Here is a 26670-nt window from a genome sequence, read left to right as displayed (position 1 = left end):
TTTGCAAAATAAGTTATATCCTTCTGTGTCTAGTGCACCTTGTTATACAGTTGCACTCATTCAATGAAATGCTTTTTACCTTTGGTTTGCACCAATCAACCCATCAGAGTTATTGTTCATTGCATTATTAATCACTAATTAATCATTAATTAATCAGTTACTATTACCTAATAATTATTGACAACAGCACCTGAGGGTTGTTTCATAAAGCAGGATAATTAAATAACTAGATAGTAACTTTAGTAAAATGTTGACAAACGATCTAATTGTATCCAATTAAGTAACTATATCAACATGTCTAATTTCTAATCTCTAATTCTGTGCATTTTAATTGAAACTGAGCCTGACTTTGCACTTATGAGCTCATCTCACTGACCAGTCAGTCCCCTGCAAAAAATGACATCACCTTTCTTCAGGGATCCAGTTCACATTAGAGCTTCCTGAGAGAATAAAAGTTTACAGATTGCCAATACCCTTTATTTTGTTTTGCTGGTAATTTAAATTTGAAAGATACCATTTCATCAGGCAGGGTATACTGTACTTTATATTCACATTTCTTAAGCCCATACATTGTTAAAACTGCTTGTCATAGCTCAGTGTTAACAGAAACTCAATCTCCATGCATAGGGCTGAGATTCCTGTGACTGGTGTAAATTTGTTACTATGCTGGTGACTGTGAGTTCTTCAGCAAAGTGATAGTGTGTCTTGCAGTAGGAAAAGTGGTGTTTGCACTAAAACCGTTTTAGAAGCATTCATAACATTTTCAGGCCATGCATTAGTGAATACCATGAAACAGTGGCATCATTAAATGGTAGGTAATATCCTTATATACAATACTATCCAGCAAGACTTGCCAGCAGCCATATCACCCTGCAACTCACAACTGGCAGTCCACTGAAGCTCAGCAGGTGTGAGTCATTAAAAATCCCAGGGCGTTTCTCGAAAGAGTAGGGTTGTAACCCTGGCGTCCTGGCCAAATGTCCCATTGGCCCTGACCAATCATGGCCTCCAAATAATCCCCATCTATGAATTGGCTTCATCACTCTGTTCTCCTCCACAATGATAGCTGATGTGTGGTGAGCGTTCTGGCGCACTATGGCTGCCGTCGTTTCATCCAGGTGGATGCTGCACATTGGTGGAGGTGGAGGGGAGTCCCCATTACCTGTAAAGCACTTTGAGTGAAGTGTCCAGAAAAGCACTCTATAAGTGTAAGCAATTATTATTATTATTATTATAATTATAATCATCTACTTTACATGTAGTTTTTCTTCCCTGTAGCTGTGTACAGTGATCAACACATTTTCTTGTAGGGTTTCCTTATGGAATCAGTGCTCTGGACTGTACAGATATCTCCATTCAAGCCCCCATAGGGCCAAACTAGGCTGATTTTGTTATTACACTAAATTCACATCAGGTACAGTACGGGTAAAAAAACACTCTCGGTTTCACAAAAAATAAAAACTTTTATCACACAAAAGCCACAACAATCATGCCCATCAAAATAAGTTTCTGAATTTGTGTGCCTACATGTTGCTTAAACATACTGTAGGAGTTCAAAATGCACAGTTTCTATCATCATTCCATCATTTGGAGTTGGACGCATGGTCTTTGCCGTTGTTTTTGTGGTGGGGATGAAGGACTCCATCCTCAACCCTCCTGCCTTCTGCAGTGAAGTGTAAATGCATAGTAAGTCAGAGTGTTTAAGCCTGACTTGATTTAGATGGATGATTGAAACCAGAGTTTGCCATTGTGAAAGTCTGAAGTCAGCTATTAGGTTAATTCAATCTGGCTGACTTGAAAAAATCCTACAGTAATTAAACCTGCTTCCTTAATTACCCCCCCTGGAGGATAACAACTGAACTACAGGTTAGGAGCCCTGAAAGTCACTAGGTGATGAAAAACTCTGGGTTCTACCTAGAGCTCTAAATACAGGTTGTTTTTGGAGGTGATTATAGCAGGAAGATGGCTTCTGTATATCGACTCAGGGAGTCCTGGGGGAAGAACTGGCAAACCAGGGATTAAGATGACAAAGTGGGCTTATCTTTCTAAGGAGCCTGCAGATCAAAGACAGAGAAGACTGTTAAGTTTCACCACATGATATGCAGTACGATGCCATTCAGTCCAGCAAGCAAGTGTCTGTGGCATGGTACTGACACTACTCCCAGGATGCCCTTTCAGCTTCTCAGGTATGAACATAGACTGCGAGCCTGTTCCCTTTTTTGGTTTCTGTCTCTCTGAAGAGTTAGCTCACTTTGAGGTAAAGCCTCTCGTGATCTCTAATGCCATTCTTTTGCATCACCCTTCACTGGGTACACAGAGCTGGATTAGGAAGAAAAAACGTTCTGGCTCTGGATGAAAAGAGTGATGGGATTTCTGGGTTACTGGACAGAACTGGGCACATATTTGTCAGTGTGCAAGATCAGACCTGCTTTGACACGTACATTGGTTTTACAAGCTACTGTATCAGAGCATTAAACATAAAGAGATGTATGAAAAATATCTGTATCTCTGAAACTGCGAGAACAGAAAAATAAAACATGTCATTCAAAAGCTAGATTCAGGCAAAAAAACATTTACAAACTAGTAACTAAGCAAAACAAAGTTAGCTGTATCCAGAATGGGCAGATATAAAAACAGAATAGTACTAGTCTTAGTAGCCGAAAAGATCAGTGCATATTCACTAAACTCAGGGATGAGTGAATTCAGTGTTTAAACCTAGCAACCATGCAGGGTCTCAATAGCAGCAGGGATAGTAGATATATGTTAATTTGAACCCATAACAGAAATGAGGTAAATGAATTGAGATCTGCAACTGGAACAGCAGAGCTGGACCACTCCGATCAGCCCTATTTTCAATACCTTGGCATTTCTGAAGAGGGGGCTGGCACAGCTTGGGTACTCACACACTTTAGGGGAGGCGAAAGAAATGTACAAGAACAATACTATGGCTGCAATCCCACCTGCTGTCAGCAGAGGACACACAATATCTCCCAACAAACAGAGTGAGTAAACACTGAACAGTGCATTCTACTTGCACACACTTTACAGGATTTTAACAATTCTTAGTACAATTACTAATAGCATTAAAAACACAAAATTAAGAAATACCCCGAGTCTAAAATATAAAGTTAAAAATTGTAAAATTATAGATTAAAGTTAAGCATGTTTTCTGATAGGTGGCATTGCTGTCTTGTAGTGCTGGGGCCCTGGGTCCTGCATCTGGTGTGCTGTGTGTGCTGTGTGTGTGGAGTTTGTATGTTCTCTCCATGTTTGCATGGGTTTCCTTCAGCTGCGCCGCTTTCTTCACATAGTCCAAAAACATACTGGGTTCTGTTAACTGGCTTCTGGGAAAATCAGCCCAGTGTGAATATTTGTGCCTGTCTGCCCTGCGATGGACTGGTGTCCTAAGTGGTTAGAAAATGGATGGATGTTTTCTTATTAAAGGCAGATCACATCATAAGTGTGCCGTGACAATTTGAAAAATAACAACAGGTTAGTCACAAGTTTGTAATAACAGTAGCGAGCTTTCACACTGCATTTCACAAGGGATTAAATGGAAGCAACACCTTTGCTTTTCTAACCCTTGATGCTGTTCTTCTCTTACTATTCCACTATTTTTGTCTAAGAAGATAATTAAATTGCTAATATAGCAGAATTTCCTTCAGAAAAAAGGCATAAGACATAAATATTGGAACAGGGGGTTGTAAAACACCTTTCCAGTTCCAGCTCTACGTTACGTTACCTAACCCTGATTTCCTTGTGTGTGGGAAACAGCTTCTAGGTGAAGTTTCTTTTCAACATGAAAGATAATTCAAACTGACCTCCTCACGTGCATCTGCATCAGGCTTAACTATCCCCAGAGGATTCAGTGTTGTGTTGCTCCCATACATCTCTGCCTACGCCAACTCATTCGGCCTCTCTGAAAGCCTGTTACACAGTTCTTTCATTTTATTGTCCTTCAACATCCTTGTCATTCTCCATGAGAACCAAGGCTATACAGAGAGGCCATTACATTTGCTTTGAAAAAGGATGTGACACCAGAGCCCTGGTGAAGAACTGCCAGGCACTCTGAATGCCTTTTCCTCTAGCCTAACATCTATCACAAAATCAATTCTCAAGGCTTTTCCCCCCACAACTGCTTGACCTCTCTAACCGTCACCTTGGCAGCAGACACTATTTCTGTCAGTACCCTGTCACTCTTCAGGTGCTCTGCTGAAACTGGAGGAAAGATCCACACCACAACCTTCAGCATCTAGTCCACAGCAAATGAAGCAAAGCAGGGCTTAATGAGAAAATGCACAAGCGGGTTAAAGATGATTGAGCATCCCTCAGACGCACAACAGTGCCCCCTGTATCTTGTTAAAATCCTTCCAGTCCACTCTCTTCCATGAGCGGCTTTTATAGTAGATTGCTACTATAGTAGATTGCTCAAGTGATACGATAAATTACCTTGTACATTGACTGATTTCCAATGTATAAAGTTAATTTAGTCCAGAAGAATCCCACTCCTCCTTGCAATAGAAACATGGATTATGCAAATAAGCCACGTGGAAAGATCTTGTAAAGTACCTGGTTGCTGAGTTTAATGCACCGAAAACATGTACACAGAATCCCACCAGGAAACATAGACTGAATACTACAAAGATAATGATGATACATTATCAGCCAGCAGCCATATCACCCTGCAAATCAGAACTGGCAACCCACTGAAGCTAAGCAGGTGTGAGCCTGGTCAGTACCTGGATGGAAGATCTCCTGGGAAAAACTAAAGTTGCTGCTGGAAGAGGTGTTAGTGGGGCCAGCAGGGGGCACTCACCCTGTGGTCCACGTGGGTCCTAATGCCCCAGTATAGTGATGGGGACACTAAACTGTAAACAGGTGCTGTCCTTCGGATGAGATGCAAAACCGAGGTCCTTTCTCTCTGTGGTCATTAAAAATCGAAAGAGTAGGGTTGTAACCCTGGCATCCTGGCCAAATTTCCCATTGGCCCTTACCAATCATGGCCTCCTAATAATCCCCATCTATGAATTGGCTTCATTACTCTCTGCTCTCCTCCCCACTAATAGCTGATGTGTGGTGCACTATGGCTGCCATTGCATCATCCAGGTGGATGCTGCACATTGGTGGTGGTGGAGGGGAGTCCCCACTACCTGTAAAGCGCTTTGAGTGGAGTGTCCACTCAATTATTATTATTATTACGTCTATAATACATACATACGTCATACTACAATGATGAAGTTGCGATTTGTAAATGTGTCCTGTGTCTTATTCTAGAATGAATAATGAAGACATCATTAGAAACACATGCCCAGGACACACATCACACCAGTAGCATGTGTAAGAGCAGAGCGCTGGTGGGACCAATTTCCCCAGACACCTCTAGGGGAATACACTGCTGTTCTCAGTCACCTATCCAGTTGCTCAAAGACAACTGGCCAGGTGACTGTTTAAAAAGAGAAATCTTCCAGTGTCAGTCAGTCAATGGGGCTTGTGGACTAAAGTTTTTGTGAGTTTCTGAACTTTTGGAAACTTTGAGAAAAGTCTTAGAAAAAGAGACAGACTTTTCTGAGAATTCTGTTTTTGTGGTTGGTAAGCAGTCTATCTGCTCAACTGTGTTAGACAAGGACTTAAAGATGAAGTTTAGGCAGGAGTTCAAAGAAGAGCAAGGCTTGTTTTGTTGTTTGGTTGTGGTCTAATTTATTTTCCCTGAACTAACTAAAAAGCACAAGTGTGTTTTTGAGCCTCACAGTTTGGTCTGAACCCACCTGTTTGAACCTGATCCACACCCATAGGCTGATAATATATATAAAAAAATAAAAAAAAAGATAATTTGGGACAGACTAACATCAACAGTGTAAATGTGACACTGCATTTCCAATGCATTCCCATGAGAAATGTGGAATTAGGACACTGTGCCTTCAACTAATACAGTACTTTCTCTAAGAATTCAGAAGCCTTTCTCCCCAATTAAAATGTTACTTTCACCTTCGCAGTAACAGTTACGCCTGAGTAGAATTTGAACACATTTCAAAAACTGCACTTCTCTCTTGCTTCCTCATCATCTCTGACAGCAAATGTGTGTTTCATTAAAAATGAAACTCATAAGTACAGAAAGAAAACAAAAGCTTCCAGCAGCGTCACAGCAGAGAGACAATGTTAGAGCTGTACCAGCACAGACATGGAGTTGCAGCCTGTGGCAGTAAGATCCTGGGGCCGTGCCTCTGTCTGAACACACTGAGGCAATTACAGGAGGATAGGCCGTCTCATGGAGGCTGCTGACAGCTCCTAATACAAAGGATAACAAAATACCATCAAGCCATCAGAGTGGAGTGAAAGCAAAGTAATAAAGGCCCTTTCACACTAGCAGTAACTCATGGGCTCAGATTTGCTCAAAGCTGTGAAGCAGCACATTTGGAGACCTCGACTTCACATTTTCAGTCAAATCCATGTTCACCGGACAAGTTAAAAAAGCAGCACACTTCTTGCCATTTGTGTAGCTTGCGATACAGAGCCCCTAAAACTGATAGTGCCATTCTCCCCACAACACCCTGGTATATGGTGAGAATCAGCCTTTTATATGATTGACCATCTCTAGCCCTCAATTATGCACATGAACAAGTAACCCAGTGCTGTGTTGATTTATGCTTGGTGTTGTGTCTCATACACAATAATGCTAACTTTGGGCTGTTCATTTGAATAAGCTTTATCATACAGTACCTTGCAATATTTTAATAGCATTACATTCTGTGATCGGTGCACAGAGGTAAGACGCATCTTTACTGACATAATCTCAGGAATACCTGCATAGACCAGTCTGTTTTATCTAACAAGCACATCAGCTTGCACTCTTATCTGTGAATGATCTTTTCAGTGAGACTACAAATCCTCATTAGGGAATCGTCCCTACCCTGCAATACCCATTTGACATTAACAAATGCAAACTCATCAAAAGCAGGGAGGAATCTAATCTGCAAATATCCACGCAGTAGTAGACAGACAAGTTTACAATTCTTAATTGCTACTCACCATTCAGGCAGCCACATGCTTCTCTGGATACATTACGTGAAAAACGCTTATAATCCCCATCAACTCATTTGTGAAAAAGAGAAAGTGCCCTTACACCAATAACAGAACGATAAAAGCACTCCCCCTAAGACCTCTGAGCTGTGACACAATTACTACATATTGTGATGCCCCTATGCTTGTGGCACTACAAGGCTGCTACTTTCTCAGGTGGGTCATGGAATTTTTAAATATTTTTAACTGCACCTTTGTCCAAGATGCCAGTGCAGAGTAATCAATTGTCCTCTGGACCAAGTGTGGACATCACTGTTGTATCTTTGAGAAAGACCGAATGTCTTTGCCAACCCAATTCTGTAGGTGGGTGCCACTGTACCTGGGGAGCTACTGCTCATCAGACTGTCCAATCTGAATTGAGTTTGTTATCTCAGATTGATAAACACTACAGACACAGACATGAAGTTATACATGTAGGAATCAGGTTTCTTGGAAGCCCTGCTCCAGGCCTCTGTACTGGCTTCCCAGCACCACACAGTTGCTGGTTTATTGCCTCCCAGGTCTGCCCATCCAGTTTATTGTGAGAACGTGATATTTGGTCTCTCAATCCTGCAGGCACACAGGTGCTCCAGTCAAATGCAATCAAATCCCACCATATCCATTTCATTTATGACTCTGTCAGTCAAACAGGAAACACTTGCCACGAGGCAGGGGTGGTGAAGAGGGGATCCTAACCCATCCCACAGACAGGACAACCTTTAATGTGAGCTCTGAAGCCTGCTACGCCCACCCAGGAATTACCACTCATGCAGCTACTCATGACATTCCAATCAACATGCTGCAAGGCAGAATTAATATCACTGGTAAACAGCTGGAAGAAACGCAGTGCAGCACTGTCTGCCTCTCTAGTGTTTTTATGTTTTAAACAGTAGTAGAGGCTAAGATCAAAGGTCTCGACACAGAAAAGATACACTGGGAATGAAACCCAGTGAAGGACGTCGGTAACTGACACTGCGAGATATTCTGTTGGCGCAAAGTGAAAGTAAAAGAATCACTCCAGGGTACAAGACCATCATTCCAGCTGGGATCTGGACTCACAACCTTTCGGTTACAAGTCGAGAGCCCTGGAGTGCCAGTGAGCATCGCCCGCAACAGGTATGATGGCAAGGGCAGTATGTGGGGAGCTGGGACAGGGAGGTGTGGGTGCGAGTGCCCAGTACAGCCCAGTGGCAGCAGGTACCTCTGCATGGTGAGGTTTAGGTTGAAGCTGGCACACTTGATCTTGTTCTGTGCATCAAGGTGGGTCATGCCGTCAGTGCTGGCCCCATCGATGGCTATGATGATGTCACCCTGGTTCAGGTTGGCCTGTGCTGCCTTGCTTCCCGGGGTGATCTGTGAAAGGAGAGGAAGCAAATTACTGACTGTGTCTTGGTCAGCAGGCTGCACTGCAGGCTGAGCATCAGAGTAAGGACTTACCTGGAGACCAGGGCCCTTCCAGCCCACCCCACTGCAGGTCTTTAATACAGCCAGCCCTCAGCTCTTATACAGCTCCTACTAATTACCAATTAAATAATTAAGGAGAAAGTTGTATGGGACCAAAGTTCCTTAATGGAGTGAACTGAAAGGAGAGAGGAGTGGCTTGGCTGCTCACACATTCTCTTTTATATGAATTAAGCTGAAACCTACAGTATACAGGCAGTGGATATTCCAAAAAATGTCCAGGCAGAGCACACAGAAAATAATTCAAAATTCCAGGACAAAACTTAACCAGAACAAAATAACTTAGTTTCTTAAGACAATCAGTAGCATTTGCAAAAGGAACCTCTAACAAGTATATTTAACAAATTACTAGCAATAACCTTGTTTCAGAAACAGATTACTTAGGTCTACTTTATATAAAGAGCAAAGCTTGTAAAGACAGAAATGGGTCTGCTGTGTAATGAGAGTCTTATTTCCAACCCTGGAATAGTGTGCATTTTACCTTTATATAGACCTGCTAAAAGTGAGGTCTGGAGTATTAGATTAACTCCACATACGTGTATGGAAATTTACTCAAAATAAGGTATGAAAAAGCACCTGGTGCTGGTTTACTTAGAAGCTAGCAAATCCTTAAACAGCTTCAGCTCCTCTGCAGTTCTACAAGATTTCAGGACTCTGCAAGGCTAAAAGAACAGAACCTTCCTAGTCTTTAACAGATGGGACCTGATCCGAGTACTCAAAATCCTCACAAGCCATTCACATAGTCAACCCAGGGAACATGTGTATGTATATTTGAAACTAAGAATAGGTGGCACTACTTTACACATAGAGGTGTGGGAGTATGAAGCAAGCTAACCAGCCCTGCTGTTGAAGTCAAAAACCTGTATGAGATTTTCAGACCAATTACTTACTAAGAACAAAATAGTCTAGTTGGGCTGAATGGCATCCTCTTATTTGTAACCTTTCTTATGTTCTCATGCAGTCTTGTTTACATGTCTGTAATGCTTTCACTCTATTACAATCTGAGGCCACTACAGATAAGTGCAAAACTGTTTCTACTGAAAGCTTTTATACTGTAAATCCCTTTAATTTAACCACCAACTACAAACAAAATACTATGAAATATGACTAGTTTGGCATATAATCAGCTCAATTAAACTGTGTCTCTTTCAGTACAGACAGGGTGGAGATTAATCACAATCACACTGCCTGGTTATTTACAGCACCTTACTCTATTTCTAACTGCACTACAAGATCAGACTATTCAGGGAAAAGCTTAGCGTTACCCAGCTCCTCCATTCAACAATTCAATTGAAACTCGGTGTGAGGGGACGAGGAAGCAGAAGATGGAAGTGATTGCTCTGGATCTGCTATTTAGGTTCAGAGGGCAGAATTGGTGTACTGCATCACTGCAGTAAGAGAAGTGGACAGTTAATTGTGAACTGGTACATTTGAAAACCAAGCAACACTGGTTCGAATGTCCACAGTGCAATTGTTATGATCTCAAGACCTTTTCATGTCTTCAGAGCCTTCCGCAGGATCTACTCAAGCTGCAGGAGCAAACTCTGAATTCCTTGTCTCCCCAGCGTTGTCAAACGATTCCTTGCCATTCTCACGAATTCTGGAAGCTGAGAACCACCTCCAGCTGGGAAGGGAAATTTCAGACCTCAAGAGGGAGAAGGCAACCTTATAGCTACCTCATTAAATATCAAAAATAAAAGATGCTGTTGACACCTCCTGCCCTCGCACATCACTGTACCAGCTTGCACCTGTTCTCACAAGTCAAAGCTTTCGGCTCACAGCCTTCTCCCCTGAAGATGTCCGACTGCAGCTTCCTGCTGTGGTGAAATAACATGTGATTTCCTCAGGAAAGACCAATTCTAATGCCAACCCTATATCCAGTCTCTGCCCCAGTGAGGCAAACATGACTCACTGCAGAGACCAAGCTAGAGACCAGACCAGAAGCATTAGGAACTTCGGGACTGAGCTCCACAGCAGCAGCTCATTGAACCAGACCACTGAAGGGTCCTGACCGGGATCATCTGTCTCAGCTTCTGGTATCTCATTGCACCACGCCAGGCCAGAAGAGCTTCAATTACAGATGTATTAATTTTTTTTCGTCAAAGTGATGGAATAAAGTCTGCTTTGCAGTTCATCATCACAGTCTCTCTGTGCTCATTAGAGAGAAAGCTTTATTTTAAATTTACTACTGTGATATACAGTAAGTAGAAGTTTTCACAGCTGAAAAAGGACATTACACATTGCCACGGTGATTGTCAGACCCCCATATGATTGTGTTTAGTGCTGTTTTCCAGATTGTGGAACAACAGGTTTACACTTACAGGAAAGCCCTGAAAATCTCTTTCTCAGCAATTTTTATCAGAAACCGCTTTTCCTAGTGCATCGCAGTAAGCGCTGTACTTCAGAGGAGGATGAAGTGGATCCCCTCCTATGTGTGAAGCTCTTTGGAATCCTTTGGGATGAAAAACACTGTATAAATATAAGGATTATTATTGCAGTTGTGTAAAGGTTTAAAGTTAGAAACAGAAATCACTTTAAGAATTTGCTTTTTTGAAAACCACTATAAAAATTCACTTCACTGCTGAGTAAGTGTATTGAACTTGAAACTGATGTAGAAATTTTCCAACAGCAGGAGGGCAAAATGCACCAACCGCTGAAACGTCTGTTCCAGGGCTGATGGACGTGGATTGTCCTCCAGGCACACACAGTATTCTCTACATGCGACGTCTTGCTATGCATAAAACTTAAATGACATATGAACAATATAATGGTTGAATACGGGCAGGGCAGGGTAGCAGATAAGTCTGGACTCAAGACAGGTGGGCTGTGGGTTCAAGTCCCCATTGCAGACACTGCAGTTGTTCCTTGACAAGGTACTTCACTCCAGGTACATATGAATGGGGACCTGCAGTGTGGAAGGGGGAGTCATGTGATCCCTTTTTAACCAAGATAAGGGGGCTGCGTGATAGACTAGTGGTTAGCATTGCTACCTCATGATGCTGGGGTCCTGGGTTCAATGCAAGACCTGGTATGACATCTGTGTAAAGTTTATATGCTCTCCCCATGTTTAATTGGGGTTGCTGTGGTTTCCTCCTATAGAACCTACCTAAAATTGGCCCTGGTGTGAGTGTTTGTGTTTGTGTGTGTGTGATGGACTGGTGTTGCTTGCCCGTTGCTTGCTGGGATAGGCTCTGGCTTCCCCGTGACTCTGTATTGGATAATAGGTCAGAAAATGAATGGATGGAAACCAGGATAAGCTCTGACCAAATGAGCAGATGTGTGTGTCTTGACTATGGAAATGACCTATGTACCCTACAGTTTAATATATCAACTGTGATATATTATATTATTTAATATATCAACACTATTCCATTTGTGACCTGCTTATCAATATAAACAATATGAAGATCACTTAAGTGATGAGAATTTTGTTTTCTTTCTGATAAGTGCTAAAACTGGGTCTTTAAACCTGTATAGAAATATTTTTTTCTTTATTAATTCTACAGATATGACTTCATCTAAAGATATTATGACCTTCAGTAAAATACCCGTGTCTTTCTGGGTATGCAATATAAAATTTTCATTCAGATACATTAGTTTCAGTTTCATTTAATGGTGGTCATGTTATGGTAATACTATAAATCTTATTTTTTCTATCAGATAGTTCACAACAGCTGTCAACATCAACATTAGAAAGAAAATGGTGATTACAATTCCATTCATTTGTTTGGAAAACCAACTGATATTTTCAAAGTAAGTGGTGGAGCCCTTCTGTTCAACTTAAAATATTTACTTACAATCAGAATAATCTCCCAAACACAAGGAACAGATTCAAAACCATGCAATCAGGGGTCTCGAAGTCAGTTCCTGTTTCTGTTTTTTGTTTCACCCTGAGTAATCAAGTAATTAACTAATTATTTTCTAAAGTATACATACTGTATATATGTTTTTTATAAGGTCTTTTAGCAATGATTATACAGACATTGACTTCATTAAAGATACAGTTACCTATAAATCACTGTGTTTGGAAGAGCTACAATAGTGCAGAGAATCAATAAGACCAACTGTGAAACAGAGAACAAGGATGGAGCAACGCCCACTAGACACTCAGCTTTCCAGGAACTGAGTTTGAGAGTATAAGATGGAGAATTAGCCTTGGACAGCCTGGTTTTGGAAAAGCAGGTAATCAATCATTCCACCTACAACTATCCAATTTCATTAAAGAATTTCAGTCACACCCTTTTGCCACTTGATTCCTGTCAGAACAGGATGGTTCCCAGTAAACCCATCATCATCAGGGCCTCAGCTGCAAAGACCATCCTCTGTGTTCTGTAGGTATACTGTATGAAAATGTGCAACTGACTCCCCCTGATCCTTCTCAGGTGAACACAAGCCTCCCTTTTCCATACCACATCTTACAGCTAACCCTCAATTTGACAACTGAGTGAGGACGTAATTAAGGATTAATTAAGTAATTCAATTAGGAGTTGGATAAAACTGAACAGCTACACCGTTCTTCAATAGTCCACTAACAGCAGGTTCACCTACCCCACATGGCTCTGTGTTCAATCTACTAAAAGGACAGACAAGAAGCTGCCAAGCAGGACCTAGAAGAGAGCCGGAGTTATTCTGCTTTGTATGGCAAGCAGCAGGGTGATAACACCCAGTAAGCTGTGTGATACCAGACATGAACCACAGATGGCTTTTAATCCCTATTCTCCCTCTATACATTCAATAAAACATTTTCCCACAAACCACTGTATATTCACACTTTTACAGCAGTTTAATCAGACATTCATTAAACTAAGATTATCCTTCTCAATATAATTTAAAATCTATATGTGTCCACACTGAGAAATAAAAAACCCTCAAAAAACAGAACAGGAATCGTAAGGTTTTCAGAGTACATCTTATATGTGTGAACATCTGAATTTGATTTAAACTTTTTAAGCAGGTTTCTTAGTTTGTGATAATCTGTACTGCACTGCAAACTAAAACGCACACAGTCCAATGATCCAACGAGCCCTGATCTTCGGTCATTTTCTCAGCTAGACGAGTTACTGCCAAAGTATTACGCACACCTTTTGTAGTCATCATCCTGTTTTGTATTTGTTAGAATTGCAGTAGATTACTGAAATTACTGTTGAATACAAAAAGCTCTTCACCTTTCAGAGATTTCAATGCTGGCAAGAAGAATTTCTGTTACAGAGCTACTTCAAACAGTTATTTAATTGTTGATGTTAGTTTCAGAGAATGGTTTATAATGACCCTGAGTCTGGCGATTGTCACTCAAAGCTGAAGAGCAGCTGCTAGACTATTGATTAAGCAGCACCGAACAAAAGCAATTCAAAATAGAAAAGAGGAGGATGTTTTTCACCAACATTCCTATTTCATCTTATTTAACTATTGGTCTTCATCAAGTACAGTTTTACAATAAAAAATGTTATTCTACTTGAATGTGTCATTGCAAGAGCCTATTGGCTAAATCCAGCCATGGATTTTCTAATATGCTTAACCAGTGCAGGGTTGCAGGGGGATCGAAATCCAAAACTTCATAGTTACCAAATACAATAAAATTCCTTTCAGTCATTCTTTCTACCAAGCCCAATATTCATAATGGAATTTAGATAAGCATAATTTCTGTGTTCAGCAATTACTTAATTTTTTGCTTTGGGTTTAGTACTACTTTAAACCTTTGATCACTGATAAGCAACAAAATGACCACTCCCAGACCTCAAACACAACTGGAGTAAGAAGCTTTCAAAACGAAGACTTCAATGACTGCTGTATAACCATCGGACTCCCACGTGAGCATCTGCATCAGGTCATGCACGATTCCCAGGGCAGAATTACTGTGTTCATGCCTGCTGCATTTTGTGCCTAGTGTTGAATCACACACATAATAACTAACTTCAAGGCAACTGATTTAAAATATGTCAAGTCAACAGATTATTCCCATCTCTTTTCATGCTTTTGTGAAAGTACACAATACCTGTTTGCCTAGGTATCAAACAAAAATAAATGACAGAACTGTACAAGCTAACGCTGAGGTGCCGGTCTCCAATAAATGGGGTGTTTTACACAGTGATTAATCTGATGATGAATCTGGAATGTGTACAAATTATGAATGGACTAAAGTGCTGAAAAATAAATTCCAAATAAGAATTTAATCCTAATCAAAGGACATCATGTGCGTACAGTAGCCTGACGGGCTGGCAGATGGTTTATCTGAGCTCCGCACAACAGCTATGTGATACTACCACCGTGAACTCTGTGCAGATATTCATGGAGATCTCTGTGCAATCCTGGGACCCAAGAGCGCTTTTGATAAATGTCAGATATAATTGGCAAAGGGAGCCAGAGTCCCCTGACGCATGTTAAAGGTTGCACTGTAACTGGAAGCACAGCGATGGTGACTCACTGTGCGGAGATGATGTGGTATCCAGCACTGCGATGCCCTTTAATAGTGTAGTGCCCATGCTGCTGTCTCTGGCCTTCTGCAGTGTCCTGGCACATGACCTGAATGACCTCTCTGAACCGCAGTCCTGGGGGACTACCTCAAGTTCCTGGGTCATGATCCAAACAGCTCAATCATTCATTTTAAAACTTACAGAGCTCTGTACTGCATGAGGACTTACAGTACATGCGCTATACTGTATATTCAGTCTAGGTATACATGAGTGGACTGAAAGCTAGGTGGGACAGATTGCCTGCTGTACTGGTCAATCCTGTAGAAATTCTAAAAAGAAATAAACAAGACATTTCATGAAGAGGTCCTTTACTGCTCAGGCTGCACAAACACCTCAGCTTGTGCAGCTTCCCATCTGACTCATCTGAATAACTGAAAAAAAAAACCCTCAAAACTTGCTCCGTTATCATTTTGCCAGTTAATTAATATTCTCACAGAAATTAACATTTTGTAAATGAGGTTAATATAATAAAGTTAACTGAAGCAGAGAAAGGCCAGCAAAAGATCTTGATCACCTCAAGTTTTTATTCATTACTTACTGATATGGCAACAACTTTGAACACCAGGCATGACCCAGGAGGTCTCATCTGACCCAGCCTCTGTTCCACAGGCTCTGAATAGATAAATTTATGGACTAAGAATACAGTAGTTTTAAATACAGTAATAGTTATATAATTTCATCCTGATATAATGTGTTGTAAATATATATTACATTCTAAATGTAGTATATTAACACTCTATCTTCTCTGAGGGAGATGGTATTGAAGATCAATTCTCAAGCACTTCTGTCTGATGATAGATGCATTTTTGATTGTACTCAAATGAAACTGTTATCAGGCTGCCTTGTGTCTCCACTCACTTTCACTGGTAACACTTTCTGTTGTTCAAACATGTTTATAACTAGTTAATTAACAGTTAATATATAATGTAATTATTATCGGCTCGTGGTTAATAAAGAGCCATCTGAAGCCTTTCTTTCCATGTCAGGCTGAATATTCTTTATATGACCTTTTTCTGTAATAAGTTATTGAGACCATAAGAAAGGTTACAAATAATAGAAGGCCCAGTTGATCCATAGTTCTCACCCAGCTGATTCTTGGGGGAAGCCAGGGTATCAGCTTCAACATCGTGGCTGACTAACCTCTTCCATACACAACTCTTTGTGTAACGTTCCTCCTGTTCTTGGTTTTTACTGTACTTCCACGTAGTTTTATTAGTGTCCTCTGGTTCTATTTATTGGCTGTATAGTGTGGAAGTGCTTGAGACAAGCAGACAGAAAAATCCCAGTCGTGTATCCTGCGTTTCTCGAGCAGTGCATTCTGTCCTTTGCTTCTTTCTGCTTGTTAAAAGTGGAATGGAAGTAAGCTTCCCCCATGATGCAGTGAGGACAGAAAAATAAATCTCAGTATATTTAACAGTATTACAAAGCATTTCCTAAAGCTACATGTCTGAAAAGGGACAGGTTGGCAAGCATTAGTTTACTAATCTGGCATTAACCCCCAGTCCCCAGCCCATCCCCACCATTGACCGGCTGAGCCAATACTGCACAGGCCAGCTCAGATCTCCTGTTGGCAGCAGCACAAACAATGGAGCTGTTCTTCTGCTGATCCAGGCCTGGAGAGAAAGTGGGGCACAGAGGGGGAGCTGCATACAGGGCACTTCTGGTTCTTGTGCCACTCCGCTGGGTCTCAGACTGTGAACCATGAGGATGTGCAATACAGCTTTACAGTATGTTTTTACAAGAAGGAATTTCAAAAGCTGAGAACAAAATCCCTCATGTGATTTTTGTTCATCTTAAACTTCATCAGTTTAACCCACGACACTGACTGCTACTGTTTTACTAAAGCTTTGTGTCTTCAATACTTTATTATACTACAGTCTAGTTCAATAAGCTTCATAGTCAAACAGCTGTGCTTGAGGAGAAGTCCATGTCCCTGTTCCTGATTTGGGACTGATCATGAAGTGCAGGACTCTAATCAAAGTCCTAGCCAAACATTAACATTTCAATTTTCAAAAATGTCATTAATACTTTATACACTAATACAAACACAAAGTTCCTATCTAAAAGATATTTTATACTTTCTAACATGACACCAAAACCTACACTCACGGGCTTCACTATTGCCAACACTTTTTGTAAAAGGACTAAAGAATAACTAACCCACAAAGCAGTTAGTTTGAGCCCACATGGGCTCATGTCTTGTCTGAAACAATATACTGTAAGACATTGTTTCACAACTCTAAGGTTTACATGATAAAAACCAAATCTTCAGAAAAAATAAATCTATTGCTGAATTTGAACAAAATACAAACTTATATTTTTGACACTGTAATGGATTTTACTGGAAATAATCAGGAGTATGACTCCACACTTTCTTTAAATATGATTTTAGAAATAATAACACAAAAACAGAATAGTAGTACTAGTGTAAAGTTGCGATTTTGCCTAAAACTAAACCAAAATGTTTTACTCTGCTGCACACAGTTCAGATAACACTTTTTAAATTATACCAAGTTAAGTTACATACAGTAGTTCTTCTGACTTTAAAAACTCCCCTTAAAAAATAGAATTGGCCTATTATCCTACAGTGCTTTTCCCACAACTACAGTATTATAAAATATCAGCTTTCTACATCATGCCCTGCTTAATGCACCATTTCAAGTTACTTTGTTTGTGTTTGCTCCTTTGCAGTCTTAGTGTTGTGCTGCAATTGTATTCTCTATCTGTCAAGATGCTCATTTTGCTTCAGCAGAGAACTATGAAATCCTGGGGCCTTCAGAGCACACTGCTGCTGGTATCTATAGCCCACACGATCTGAGGCAGCTCCCCTGACCTTCAGTTCCCTTCTAAAAACAGCTCTGCCTGTCAGCACCTGCAGCTGCTACACTACAATACACAGAGCCCAAGACTGTGCTGGAATGTCAGAGGTCTGAAAGACTCAGGTTAACATCAGTGCCATATGTTATCTCACCAGGGCCTTTTTATAGCTCAACAGTGTGGCTGACAGCTCACCGATGCACAGCCACAGAGACCTGAGAATGGGCTGTCTCAAACGTGTTGCTCTAGTGTAGTCTAGGCACAGTTCAGCAGAGAGCAGGCAATATTAATCTCCACCAGCTGCAGGCTGACTGCAGCAGAAGTTGTCTTCCTAGAGATGATGCAAATTAGAGATGTTAACAATGCAAAAAGCAGGAAGGTCAAGTGTCAGGGGTCCCACAAGTGAAAGATCATCGGTCACAGGCTGTTAACGGGGCTAATTTGGGGATTTGCTGCAGGGTTCTCACACACTGCTCTCTCTGCCATGGGTGTATCTTCATCTTTCTGTTAAAATAAAACAAGAAGATGCCAGGGTCTGTGGGGCACAGAGAGAATAATTAAAAAGCAATTGATTGACATTTCACTGCCCTAGAGGCCTGGAAGGCACTGAGACTTAAGCCAAAGGTAAAGAAAATAGGATGTAAAAAAAAAATAAATTTAAGGAATAAACCTCGAGAGCACAGTAATCACTGTCGCCTGCACAGCAACAGTGGACATTTTGAAAGCCTGGAGTCTGACAAGGACTAGTACAGTAGCTTCATGCCCTTTAAAAGACAAGAGACAAGAAAGCCAATTCAGATATTCATGCAAATCTTCCACAGCAATCATCCGTTTCCATACACTGCGAAACATGCAATGGAAACCCACAGTGGCTGCACTTTCCAAATCCTTTAAAAAGATCTGTTGTAAAGCATATCAGCAGGATAAAATCAATACTTAAAAATTACCCTGATTACCTGGCTTTTGGAACAGCGGATTACAAATGAATGGTATTGAATTAAATACCAAGAACAGGAGACACTTCTTTACACAAGCGTTTGTGGGACTGTGGAATACACTACCCAGCCATGTTGCTGAAGCCAATACCTTAATTCCTTTCAAGAAACAGCTGAATAAGACCCTCGGATCGATTAGCTTCTAACTACAAAACGGGATGAATCGCCTTGTCTCATTTGTAACTGCAACCTTTCAGGCCTAGCTGAAAGAAAGCTGCACATCTAATTCATTAGCTATGGCAGAAAAGCTTCAATAAATCATCAGAGCATTCCAGTATGCTCTGACTGGTATACAGAAATCATAGCAGATGAGCAGTACAGTTTAGGGCACTTGAGGAAAGTGTGCTATACTCTTTTCCAAAGCAACAGGCATCTTGATTTAATAATCAATAACAGGCAAAGCAGACAGGATACAGTGGAGGGGCATTACAGTTTCACAGTCAGAAAAAGACCAGAGCTTAAAGAATTTTAATGTGAAATCTGCTTCAATTAACTTTACTAGGAATAAAAACAATAGTCTAAGTCTGTCAATAAGGGATCGGACTCAAATAAGGAATTTTTGTTTAGTGACTTCAAATGCAGGATGAAATAACAAAAAAAAGAGCCCCCCAGCGTCAATATGTACAGTATTCAGAAATGTACAAGAAAACCTCATGTCTGGGGTCTCTTACACGGCAGGCACACAAGTTACCAGAACAAAACAAGAGAGCTGGGGGTTTGATGGAGCCCTAATATTCTTTTATGTCCCTTATTATAAGATAGGTAGCTAAGCTGCTTAAATTATTTCACAATAAACCAACAAAAACTGAGCAACTGAGAAAAGCACAAATTCAAAGCAGAAATTCAGTAATTTTAGCTCAATCACACAATGTTGATGTTATTCAGGCTCTCTAGTTTCCTCTTGGTCAGAAAGCCTGTTTCATGGCTCAGATTAGGTGTGGAGCCTATTTCCTCTCATGAGACTTGTCTGCTGTGACTCCTTACTCCACCCACCAGGAAGTCTTGACTTCCTGTTTGATGTGGTTGCCTTGAGTTTGATTTCCTGGAGTGGTTAGGAGATGGTTTAAAGCAGGTCGTCTCCAAAGGCTTCTGAGTATTTACCATCTATCCCTCTTAGTGCAACACCACAGACCACATGATTTAATACCTAAAAAGCTCTTAAATCATTTTCTCTCCATGTCATATTAATACAACTACAATTCATGGCTTAAAACACAGCCCATTTTTAGAAAATAAAATGCATAATTAGCACTTCCAGAGGATGTAATGCCCCATTGCTGTTGTTTCTACATTCAATATGTGGACAGCAAAATTCAAAACAGACTACAATTAAAACAACTGGCTGTGAGTGTTCAAAATCCATTGACTGACAGCCCAGCAGTTGTTCAGAAGACTGGAAGACACACAAGGAAACTTTGTGAAAATTCATTTAACGGAGGTACTCCTTCTTTTTTATACACAAAAAGTTGTGGGAGTACTCATAAATGTTGATGAAGATGATATCCTGAATATGATACCCTTATGTCTTTCAAGAAACAGGTGGATGAGATCCTTGAATCAATTAACTACTGATTACAAACTGCGATAAATGGACCTAAATGGCTTCCTCTTGTTTTATGTTCCTAAGCAACAGAAAGCATTACATTTCACCCGAGAGCCATTAGAAGCATGTCGTTCATTTTTTAAAATCATATGTAATGTCGCAAAATTGACTATGCACCTCTAGACAAGTGAATCGGACTATAAAAACCCGTTTTGCATCTTAAACTATGCATATTTAAAACAAAGTTTTAAATTGTTAACTAACATGGATCAACAACGGTAAAACAATTTACCTCTTTCATATAAAAGTGTGAATTATTGAACTTATCTTGGTCCTTATACTGGGACTTTACATGCTGATGCAAAATTGCTTAAATAAAAGATAATTTTTAATGTAATTCATATAAGCATAATTGACCTGCAACTGGAATTGGGGAGGAACCAGAATACAGTATCTTGGTATGCATTAGAAACATACTATACCAATTGGTAAATCAACAGTATAGCAGTGCTCCATCTGATTAAATGATTCTGTTGGATTAACCAGTATGCATGAGCATGTTCAGGACATAGCTTCTAAAAATGCATTTAACAGCAGCTCCACTGGGTAATCTACAGCAACATAACTAGTGAGTCCACCAAACAGAGGTTTCTGGAACAGAAACACACACGTATCTCACTGCAATTCTCCCAGGAGCCACAGTAAGTGCACAGACAGCCTCACCCATTTCAGTATCACAATATTTACTTTTTTTGTTGTTGTAAAAATTAAAAAAGGATAAGATAGCTCTGACATTTTTGCAAACATTCTGTCCATATTACAATCATCTGATAGCAGAAACATATATTCACTATCAGCAGACAGGGTTTGACTCAACAGCCATCATCTCCACGTACTGTAAATGTCACTGAGCTGTGAGCTTGCTGTTAAACAGTTTCCATTTGAATTTCAATTTCCAGGGCTTGAAAATGCAGCTCACAATAATTGCAAGATGAGTGATGGACAGCAGCAGTGGCACTTGTAAATTACATCCTGTTTCAGAGGCTGCAGTTCTGGATCAGGAATTTAAAGATCTAAATCTTTTCTGCCTCTGTCCCCTCACTCTATCTCAGCCACACCCAGTGTGTTGTGGAAATACGTACTTGAAGACCACCTACAGTAGGCAACAAGTCAAATTTTTCATGGCAGTATTTTTAGAAAAGGGCAGCTTAATCGTAGTTCACAATAGGATGCGTAAGAGAAACAGCAGTACAAAATGCGTCTTCACCTGTCAAGGCTGTGATTGACTGGGGCTTCTGCGTCTGTAGTTGGCTTGACATAAGGCCCGACCACCTGAGCCCCTCTCAGTCTCTTCCAAGAGGCTAAACTTAGCAGCCCCAACTTCCCCAAGCCAAAAATCAGCAGTCTGAACCTCACAGGTCTTCCACTGCAGCCAAATGGATTTGCTCTATTTAAAATCACCGGGCCAAGCATCTCATACACCACAACACAAAGAGAGCTGGAGCAGCCTCATACCAAAGGAGGCACCAGAGACCACTGCTGTTGCAGCTCCTAAAAGTCTATGTTGAGTCAATCACTACATCATAAGTGATATATTCTTATTCATGCTTTGCCTTTTGTCGGTACAACTAATGGATGATGAAAGCAAAAAAAGAATCAAGCACCAAGATGAGCTTGTCTGATACTGTACCAAAGAAAAAAGAAAAGTTTGTAAATGTGCACAGAAAGTGAGCTCCAGCGTTTGACCTGGAAGCTCAGCATGCATGAGCGTGGGCTTATACTGCCCTAGTTCCAGGGTCCGATCTCTGGCCGAAATAATCCAGATTACAGAGTTGAGAGCAAGCCACAAAAGAGCTTTTAGGACTGGAAAGAGTAGTAGATCTTTAAACAAAATGGCAATGGAATCCTGGAATCCTTGTAGTTACTAATATCAACATGACAATCAAAAGGCAAAGCATAAGAAGATTAAATGCAATCTAATTGTGACTGTCCCTCCTCAAAGGCCTCTAAGTAATAGCAACAGAAATCGTGGCTGAGGTTTCCCTCTACTTCAGGCTCAGATCTTTCTGAAGTATGCTCTAACCGTGCAACAGAAATATTTTAAAAACACTGAATGGTTTAAGGTGTTCACGTCCTTAAAATCCCATGTTACTTAGCTAAAGGGTATATCCTGGCCCACTTTATGAGAAAGTAGCAGGCAGTTTTTGTTTCTAAAGTAGATTTCCAGTTCTTTACCCTGTTCCCTACAGTATTAGAATGAGCCCAGGGAAATTTGAGCTTAGTCCTATCTTCACATACATTTAATCTAAATCTTAACATATATTCACATAGATACAGAAATACAGGTACACTAGTGAGTAAAACACAAATATCTTAGGCAGAAACAGGAATTACTATACACACATACCAGGAGCATCAACAATTTCAACTCAAAGCCTCCACAAGTGTTTTTTGACTATTACAACAACCTTGTATGTTATTAATACAGATTGGTTTAGGTGAGAAGAAACCAAGCCTGACATTTAGCAGCCACTGGCTGTAGTGTTACTATCTTGTTGCATGGTGTCATCCAATCTCTGGGTTGGTCAGTACTGGGAAGGGAAACCTCCAAGAAAAACCAGGGTAAGCGGTAATGTTAGAACAGCAGGTGGCACTCACAATTTCCAATACAGTGCCCCAATACAGGAGCTGGGCACTGTGCTGTACAGTGCGCTATCCTTCAGAAGAGATGCTTAAACTGAAGTGCAATTATTATATATAATTAACAATTATTTGTAAATGAAAAATCCCATGGCATTGTTTGCAAGATTAGAGGTATTAACTCTGGTGACCTGGCTAAATTCCACTCCTGGCTTGTACAATCTGATCTCCCTAAAGTAACCACCTTAACAGAACAGTTGAACTAATTTCTCACTTGTCCAGTGGGGCTGCTGGTCATAATGCCTGCTGTGTGTTGCCCAGGTAGGACTGCACTGCAGTCATGAAGTGCCTTGAGATCATTTGGGATGAAACACAAGCAATTATTATTATTATTATTATTATTATTATTATTATTATTGATAAGAATCTGTAATTAAGCCATCACATTGCCTCAATTTGATTGTAACTGATTGGTTCCACTTCATTAACATCACATGCCCCTTTGCAAACATTTTTTTGTTCTAAAAAATAAAGATCTAACAGGATTGATCGTGGGCTTAAAATAAAACTACAACAGCAATTTCAGAGATCACTAAAGAACTGTCCTTCTGCATAAGGAAGGGAGCAGAGCTTTGCACAACAGAGCATACCATGCATTAATAATCAAGCCCATTCATACCAAGGTCAAGTTAAAATCAATAGACAATTACATATACACTGTCATCACAACACAGGGACTCTAACAATGAATTTTTCCAAGGGCTACAGTCCCTAGAATAAGCAATAGAGACAGAAAGTCCCAACACTGAGAATAAGCCATTCCACAGGCTCTGTCTGGATCTGACATAGGGGCCTGCAGGCCTAATAATCTCCAAATCAGTGGAGTTTAGGATTTGAAGTAAAATGACTCCAAGAGCCCACTGCTTACAAATGTGAGGGTCAGACATGTTCAGTTCAGTGCAAGTGAAAAGCGACACTGGCTTTCGTCAGCCAGAATCAAAGGAAGTTCTTCACACCAGGAACACATCTGCTCAGTCTCAGCCACTTCCCTGTGAAGTCTGACTCCTGACAGCCCTGGCCATGCAGAAACAGTCTCATCTTATACTTAACTAAATTACTATACCTGATACCAGACTGAGAAAATAGGGCTAAAATACACAAATATACTGCAAAGCTTTATGAACATCAAGTTAAATGTTATTCTAGTGCTAAGAGGTAGACAAATCAAACACTTTCATGTTTTCAGCTTGTAACTGGACAGTATTTGTAAAATCCACAAATAAAGGAGGAGCATAATATTTGCAACAGACAACGCTACAGAAAAATTCACTTCCACAATGAGAAACCAGAGGCTCTTGTGGGCCTAGGTGAGTTGAATTCTGGGCATTTTTTTCCCCTTTCTGAGCAAAGGGAATCATGCCTATGTTGTTACACAGGATCCCCGTAAACGAAGTGCGCAGGCAGTCCGGCCAGCTGCGGTGCTATAGCTTACCCTGGAGATGGTGAGGGGCATGTTGAAGTCCTTCCCTCCCTGCAGGCGGAAGCCCCATGGAGCTGGTCCAGACAGGGTCACAGTGTAATTGCTCATTTTCAAAAAAGTTTTCGAAATTGTTTTGCGTTTTCAAATTGTCCTCCCAAGTCTTGAAAATAAATGGACGGGGGGGGAAGGAGAAAGCGGGGAAGACGCCAAACAGCCGCTGGAAAAAAAAAATAAAAAGATGTGAAAAACCTTTTTGAAAAACACTACTTCTGATCAAAAGGCATACACAAAGCAAAATCTTTCCCAATTCCCCTCTTAAGACAGCAAAGTGACAGAGTAAGACAACCACATTGAAAGTCACAGGAACGAGAGGTCTTGCCTGCTGAGATGGGCTGGAGTGACAGCCTAAGAATAGCACCCCTCTGCAGTGGAGCAGAAAGTGATAGCACTCCTGCACTGGCCACCCTTATAAGGCCTGTAACAGGACACCCAGAATGCACAGCCTCCATGATTCACATGGCTAATATAGCCTGCAATAAGGCCAACAGATTTTTCTAGTCTCCTATGGGCACCTCCTGCCCCCCACCCAGAACACAGGACAGGCCAGGGAATCCACTAATGCCCATTTTTTAGATTTTAGAACAAGGCTTGGGTCTAGAGGTCATACAGTCATCTCTGGACCCTGCTGTCTTGGAGATGTGGACCTCCACTTTGAGAAGAGCTCGTGGTCATGACTTTCATGACAGTGCTTCATTCAGGAGTGAGATGCTTGTGGTTCTAGGTTCTGACAACAGAGGCTGCAGGACACAAAATCTTTCCACTGCTGCTGAACTATACTAGGGGCAGCAACGTTGCTCCTTGAGGAACACAAGATCTTACTACTGCCAGGACACCTTACTGGACTCATTATTCACATAAATGAAGTTAATCCTCCTGCCTGCTGTTTCACAGATTGTTAAACACCTGCCTGATTATGACCCCAGAGGACTGGAGAGGAGGATTACCGATCAGTAAAGGTGGAGGCTGGAATTATAGCTTCCATAGTGTTAGAGACCATCTACAGGGAAGAAAAGACCTCTGGGGTCAAATCTGTCAGTTTCACTGCTATAGGTACACATACAATCTGATGCAATCTGAAGCATGGACATTAATCCCTCCTAAGAAAATAGCCCATACATTGCTGGCTTGCTGGTATTTTTACATTTAACCCAATTATTTTACCAGAGAGAACTCATTATACAGTACATCACAGCACTGTACTGCTGAGAGTAAATCACTAGTATAGAACTCACTATACTACTACTGAATTCAGGCTAGTGTAGGTGTTATAGTGAGCGAGATGTGATTGAAAGTGTTTTAATGTCTGTCCTTGTCTAATATTTTTGTGAGATCTGCTGTATGATAAATCAAGCGAGCCTTTTAAAATACTCAACTTTAATAGCCCCTCAGAAAAAAACTTAAATGTGCCCTGTAGAGCCAGTAATTAGATAAAGGATGTTATTATTAATCTTGAGATACAAGCAGGGTCACTTCATTTTAAGTGATTTCTAAATATGCACATGTGCCCGGAGAGTTGGACGTTGAGTAACATCACCAATGAGAGACGCAAAAATGTCAAAACTTCTTCATCACTTCGAAAATGACTCTCAAATAGAGCCATTCTGCCCTTTTTGTCTGTTTGACTGCAATTAGCCTCTCTCTCTCGTTCCTAGCGTTAATCCCGCATCAGCAGGGTCCGCTTGTCGGCACACCAGTCTCCATTTGGTGGTTTGAACCAAATCTTTGAGCTGACGTTGCCATTAACTGCGACCAAGAAATACTCCAACCGGTGCGTCGCTCCGCCTGCCATCGGAGTTGGGGGGGGGGGGGGGGAGAACAAAGTAATGTAGCCAATTCATAGAGGGGGATTATTAGGAGGCATGGGAAATTTGGCCAGGACGCCGGGGTTACACCCCTACTCTTTTCGAGAAACACCCTTTTTAAAAAAAACTGCCTCAAAAAAAGGAATATATTTATTAAAAATAATTAATAATAATATTAATAATTACAATTATAATAATAGCAACAATAATATTACACAGTAGTACTGACCACAGAGAGTCAGGACCTCGGTTTTACATCTCATCCGAAGGACAGCACCTGTTTACAGTATAGTGTCCCCGTCACTATACTGGGGCATTAGGACCCACACAGACTGCAGGGTGAGCA

General features: G+C 40.8%; 1 protein-coding gene across 3 annotated transcripts in view; it reads right to left on the bottom strand.

Annotated features, from left to right (window-relative positions):
• LOC102683288 (LIM domain-binding protein 3-like) overlaps positions 1 to 24835 on the bottom strand; it is a 50162-nt gene extending 25327 nt beyond the window's left edge. For all 3 annotated transcript variants that reach the window (XM_069189295.1, XM_069189296.1, XM_069189297.1), the window contains exons 1-2: positions 24475 to 24835; positions 8258 to 8409 (exon numbers count right to left, since the gene is read on the bottom strand). In XM_069189295.1, the coding sequence (XP_069045396.1) occupies positions 8258 to 8409; positions 24475 to 24570 (248 nt within the window). In that variant the 5' untranslated portion in view covers positions 24571 to 24835. The remainder of the gene's footprint in view (positions 1 to 8257; positions 8410 to 24474) is intronic.
• Between the last annotated feature and the right edge of the window lie 1835 nt (positions 24836 to 26670).

The sequence above is a fragment of the Lepisosteus oculatus genome, chromosome 4, assembly GCF_040954835.1.
Source record: "Lepisosteus oculatus isolate fLepOcu1 chromosome 4, fLepOcu1.hap2, whole genome shotgun sequence".
NCBI lineage: Eukaryota > Metazoa > Chordata > Actinopteri > Semionotiformes > Lepisosteidae > Lepisosteus > Lepisosteus oculatus.
This window is presented reverse-complemented; position numbering and strand designations above follow the sequence as displayed.